The 4,878-nt window shown below is 43.1% G+C and overlaps 1 protein-coding gene across 1 annotated transcript in view; it reads right to left on the bottom strand.

Annotated features, from left to right (window-relative positions):
• Window positions 1–283: 283 nt before the first annotated feature.
• The window catches only part of LOC104528038 (inositol-trisphosphate 3-kinase A), a gene marked incomplete at its 5' end in the record, with an annotated part of 9,850 nt that continues 5,255 nt past the window's right edge, over window positions 284–4,878 (bottom strand). The window contains 3 exons of the mRNA XM_010171931.1: window positions 284–1,422; window positions 2,311–2,382; window positions 3,458–3,559. Coding sequence (XP_010170233.1) covers window positions 1,219–1,422; window positions 2,311–2,382; window positions 3,458–3,559 — 378 coding nt within the window. The remainder of the gene's footprint in view (window positions 1,423–2,310; window positions 2,383–3,457; window positions 3,560–4,878) is intronic.

Raw genomic sequence — 4,878 nt, 5'->3', positions numbered from 1 at the left:
GTGAAATATTGACATTCCTTCCCCCAAACTGCCCTGAGTTAACAGCTGATACCTTGGAGGAAGGATGCCTGGGAATTCTCTCATCATTAGTGTAATGCTGTGAACACAAACATTACCTTCCTGATTGCTGCACCAGGCTACACACTTCAGTGGCAGCATCATATCTGGGAACAGGAACATGGCCAAGAAGTCACAGGCATTAGGAGACAGTCAAGCTGTAATCTTAGGAGATCACGCTGGTTGCTGGCTACTAGTGTGCGTGTGTGTGCGTGCATGTATAGAGGGGTTTTAGCTTTAAAAATAAACAAGCCTTGAAAAAAAAAAACCCAAAAAACCTCTTAGTTTCCTAGTCTCCGAGCAAAGGAGTCAATACTGATTTTCAGAACTGCAGTTCATCCGTAAGAGGCCAAACTTGCCAAGTGAGGCACTTTCCAACAGCTTACTCAGCCTGAAAGTCAAATGTTTTTGGAGACAATAGACTGCTATTCTCTCCCTAGAGTATTTGTAATCTCCTGAGAGGCTACATAAAAAGCAAAGGCTGTTCTTGGACAGAAATGAATCAAGGCTAGAGTAGGGGAGAGGAGGAACAGTCAACAGCAGTTACCACATCCAGCCACTACAAACTGCTGTCTCCCTTTGCTCCAGGTTTCTTGTGATTATCACCCATTTCCACCTTGTGCCCATTTCCACCTTGTGCACACTGTAACGCAATGCAGCAGAAGTTGTTGGTCCAACCTATAGTGTACGCAGAAGCAAGGAGACTTGGAATTAGGGGGCGAAAAAATCTCACTCTTGCTGGTTTCAAAACTATGCAGTTCCCTGAAAAATTGTTATTCCTACCCTGAATCCCCAAGACTTGCTCTGGTTCACTAAGAGGTAATCTGGAGTCCCATCTGTTTGCCAGAAACCAGAATCATTCTGGTTTACCATACAGACCTCTTGACTCATGCTGGTGTGATTCCTGAGTGTGGAGATCTTCCTTCTCTGAGGACCAGCCTGAAGTTCAGCTGGTGCAATACAGACCAATCTGGAATTATTTAGGTTCGTAGAGGGCCAATGCAAAGTCATTTTGATCACTAACTGCTGGGTCCTGGATGCAGCTCCCTCTGCACTGATGACCTCAGGAAGCTGGAGGGAGTTAAAGGTTTCCTTCTAACTGAGTGATCCCAGTAGAGCAGAAAGTTACAGGGCAGCCCTGCAAGTTTTATGCCACTCAACTCATCTTTCAGTGATGCTTTCCAAGATGCCAATTAAATTGTCCAAACCCAACAAGTACCCATCCTCCCTGTTGCCTTCTTGCCAGGGGATCCTGTGATCCAGTGTCTGCCCATCAGGGAGAAGGGTGGTCTTTCCAAAATCGATGAGCCACACATTGGCATTCCCACTGCCATCATGTACAAAAAGTAGTGAACTTCCAACGACCTGGAAGACAAATTGAGATGATGTGGTTAAAAAAACATCTTTAGCTCTCCCCCATCACTTAACACTTCCCACTAAGAAGATGATCTCCTCAGATGACCTCCTCACCCGTCACTCAACAGACTTTTGGGTTGCACTTACACATTGACAATTTACACGCTGCATTTGCATAACCTTATCAATCAGTAACGTATAAATAGGCATGTAGATGGGAAAAGGGACCCAAAAGACAAAGGGAAGAAAAGCAATTTGCCAGTTGACTCGGCAGCAGGTCTCAATTTTGAGCGATTCAGCAAAAACCAGTGACTGCTTTCAGAGAAAGACCATGACCCACAATTCACCAGGGGCATTTTTGTTAAAAGAAGAAATCAGCAAGGTAAAACAAAACGTCTGATCCCAAAATCTTGAGCTGTAACAAGCAAAGCTTACAATGCTAATGATGCCTTCTCTACAGCAAAGCATGCAAGGAGAACATATGGAGCAGAATTACACAGTGTTTCCATGTAAATTCAATATAACTAATAAAACCTTCATTGTCAAACTACAGCTGAATGCAAGCTTCCACATTACTATTCCCCTGTAAAGATTCCCAGTAGAACACACCAAGATTAGAGAAACCACACAAAACTGGCACTAATAAACCATTCCCTGCAGCAGTCCAGAGCTATAAGTGCTGGGATGCTATAAAGATGGGAGGATTTATTATTCCTCAACTGGTTTAATCTTCTGTATCATTGTGATGGAGGCTTTGTGGTATCTCTGTTGTTAACGTGGATTAGTTTTCTTCTACTACAAACTCCTTCCTACTAATACAGCAGGCTATTCGAAAGTTCATCTGAATGACCAAATGAAGCAGCAATGCACCTCCACAGCATTACACTCACTGCTCACCTCATGTCGCTTGAAGAAGTCTGAGGATTCAAGAATGATATGAATTTCCTGCAGACGCTTGAGGTATTTTTTCTGGAGGAACAGGAGAAAAAAAACGCCCATAAGCACTTAAGTAAAGAAGGAATGAAGATACTCTGTTTATAAGAACCAATATAATGAAGAGATCATGTTAATTTTAGGCTAGAGATCCTTCAAAACAACAGGTTCATCATTTGAAAGTCAATCTGAAAATACACTTCAACAGGCTTTCATAGTGAATGAACAGACTGGAGTTTCTCTGCTGCATGTGTTACACGCAGCATACTTATCTGTCTTGCTTTGGCTGCACTGAGACTTTCTGCATCCCTTTTAAAAAAAAAAAAAAAAAAGTTTCAAGCAATTAAAAAAATCTTTCAGTTACCCCCAGTGAAAAGAGAATGAAATTGTGTTGGAGAGACAAGGGGCTCCAACCATGTGGCATCGAGAATAAAAAAAAGAAACCAAGGCCTAACGCATAAAGCTCTAGTACACAGTTTTAACGCTGCCCAGTGTTACCAAGCGTGCTCCTCCTGGAGGGGAGGGGTAATCTGCCTTCATACTGCCTTCTACACTGCAGCAAAACACTGTGGTGTCCTTTGAAGTTCCAAAGACAAGAGACATGTTACACCATCTACCACATGCCTGCTGTGCTACCCGTGAAGCAGCACACAGGAATCACTCTCTGAGACGAGGCTCACACATAGGAGCACAGCCAGACACCAATCTCACTTCCTGCCCCCATGCTCTGGTTTTATCCTCTCCAGACTAAATTCCCGAATTACAAGTTTTCCTGCCAACACAATCCTTGCTTAGGCTTCATCATCCCTCCAATGCATCTAACACCTGTGGTCGAAGCTGGTGGCAAGCCATAAGTTAGCTCGACTGATGTGTTGCTAGCGTGAGGAACTTGGGGTGAACTCATAGCAAGAGCTGACATAACTGCTCTCAGCCAACTCTTCCTCACAGCCCACCAAGTCCCCACGTCCACTCCGTCTGCTGGGAGGGACTGGAAGTCAAAACCATTTTCTTCCATGGTAGTTTAATTCATTTTTCTTGTACCTGAGGAAGCATGGCCCTGAAGCAGGTTCATTGGGTCAATGATTAGTGAACCTGAGGAGTTCAGACTCACCAGAATAGTTGTGTTGCCCTCAATGAATTCCACAAAAACTTTTAGAACTTGCTCCTGTGTCTTTGTAGTTTTGAAGTTTGTGTTACACGTTCCATCTGCCTTCTGCACAAAAACACACAAAAACAGAGACAATTTATACTATGCAGTATATACTATGCAGTATTCCCCTCGTCAGTCAATCCTCTTGAACCACCAACAGCTCAGCTCTTGCTAACCAGATGAAAGTGAGTAGTTGAACAGGAAGAGAACAGGTAAATGAAGCAAGAAGTGGAGTAGAAAAGATACAAAAGCTGATTGGATAACTTTAAATGGCACTTCATTTCCTGTTGAGTGCAGTTAAAAAAACCCCAAACAACCAGCTCATGGTATTACCAGCTTGCAGGAGGGTTTTCTCACGTGTCGGTACTAGCAGTGCCAAGTTCAATGGGGTAAACCCCAGTGACCTCTTTGGTTGTCCTCTCATCTAGCTTGGTGTAGTCAAATCCTGGCTGGCGGTCTAAGTGGATATTTTCAACCCCAATTTTGATTTTGATAGTCCTTTCAAAGGAGACCTTTTTGTATTTCAATGGGGAAATCAAAGAATTGTGGTTAAGACTCAGTTCCCAATATACCTTTGAAGATTAATGTGACCCAGAAGTCACAGAATGGAAAGCCAGTTGCAGACAAGAACAACTTGGGATTCGCAATGCTAGCGGTGACAGAGCAGGTGTGCCAAGGTCACTGTGGGCATGGTTGTATCCAGCTGGGTCCCGGAGAAATTCAGAGTACTTTTGTGCTAGCAGTAAGGCTCAGTACAGGCATCCAGCTGCTGAAGAAACAAGTCTTTTTATGTGCTGGTAGTGACCAGTTTGTGCTTGTGAAGCTTCAAGTAAATAAGAGCAGTGCATGAATCTGAGATATCTGTCAACATAAACTATATGAATATGCATTTCTCCAAGAACAACCCTGTTGCTTCAAAAGACACAAATACGAGCTTTTAGGACTTGCATGTAAAATACAGCAGTTATTGCAGCTGGTAGCCTGTACCCACTACAAGCCTGGAGGATTATCAAACTCTGTTCCTCTCCATTGTATCAATCCAATGAAATCTTTCATTTCCATTATAAATGTAAATCAAGAGGTCATCAAAATGTGTTCCCTCCTACACATTAAAAGTCACTGCACCAAAACTGGGTAAATTCAGCTCTAGTCTCATCAGGTGAAACTATTTACTCCGCAGCAGAACTCGGCTCCTAGTATATACACAAGAAAATTCCAATAATGCTAAATTTCCAGATTTATCGTGCAAGAGAATGAACTGACTGAATGGCAAAGCCATGCAGAACAGCCTCCCACCTACCAGACTTTCTAGCAGCAGAATAAACAGAATTTTATTCCAAGGCTGTGGGCCAGATACATGTGTGGCATGTCAGCCTGATGAG

The sequence above is a fragment of the Antrostomus carolinensis genome, unplaced genomic scaffold (genome assembly GCF_000700745.2).
Source record: "Antrostomus carolinensis isolate BGI_N321 unplaced genomic scaffold, ASM70074v2 scaffold45860, whole genome shotgun sequence".
NCBI classification, from domain to species: Eukaryota; Metazoa; Chordata; class Aves; order Caprimulgiformes; family Caprimulgidae; genus Antrostomus; species Antrostomus carolinensis.
The sequence above is the reverse complement of the archived record's forward strand: the minus strand, read 5'-3'. Positions and strand labels throughout refer to the sequence as shown.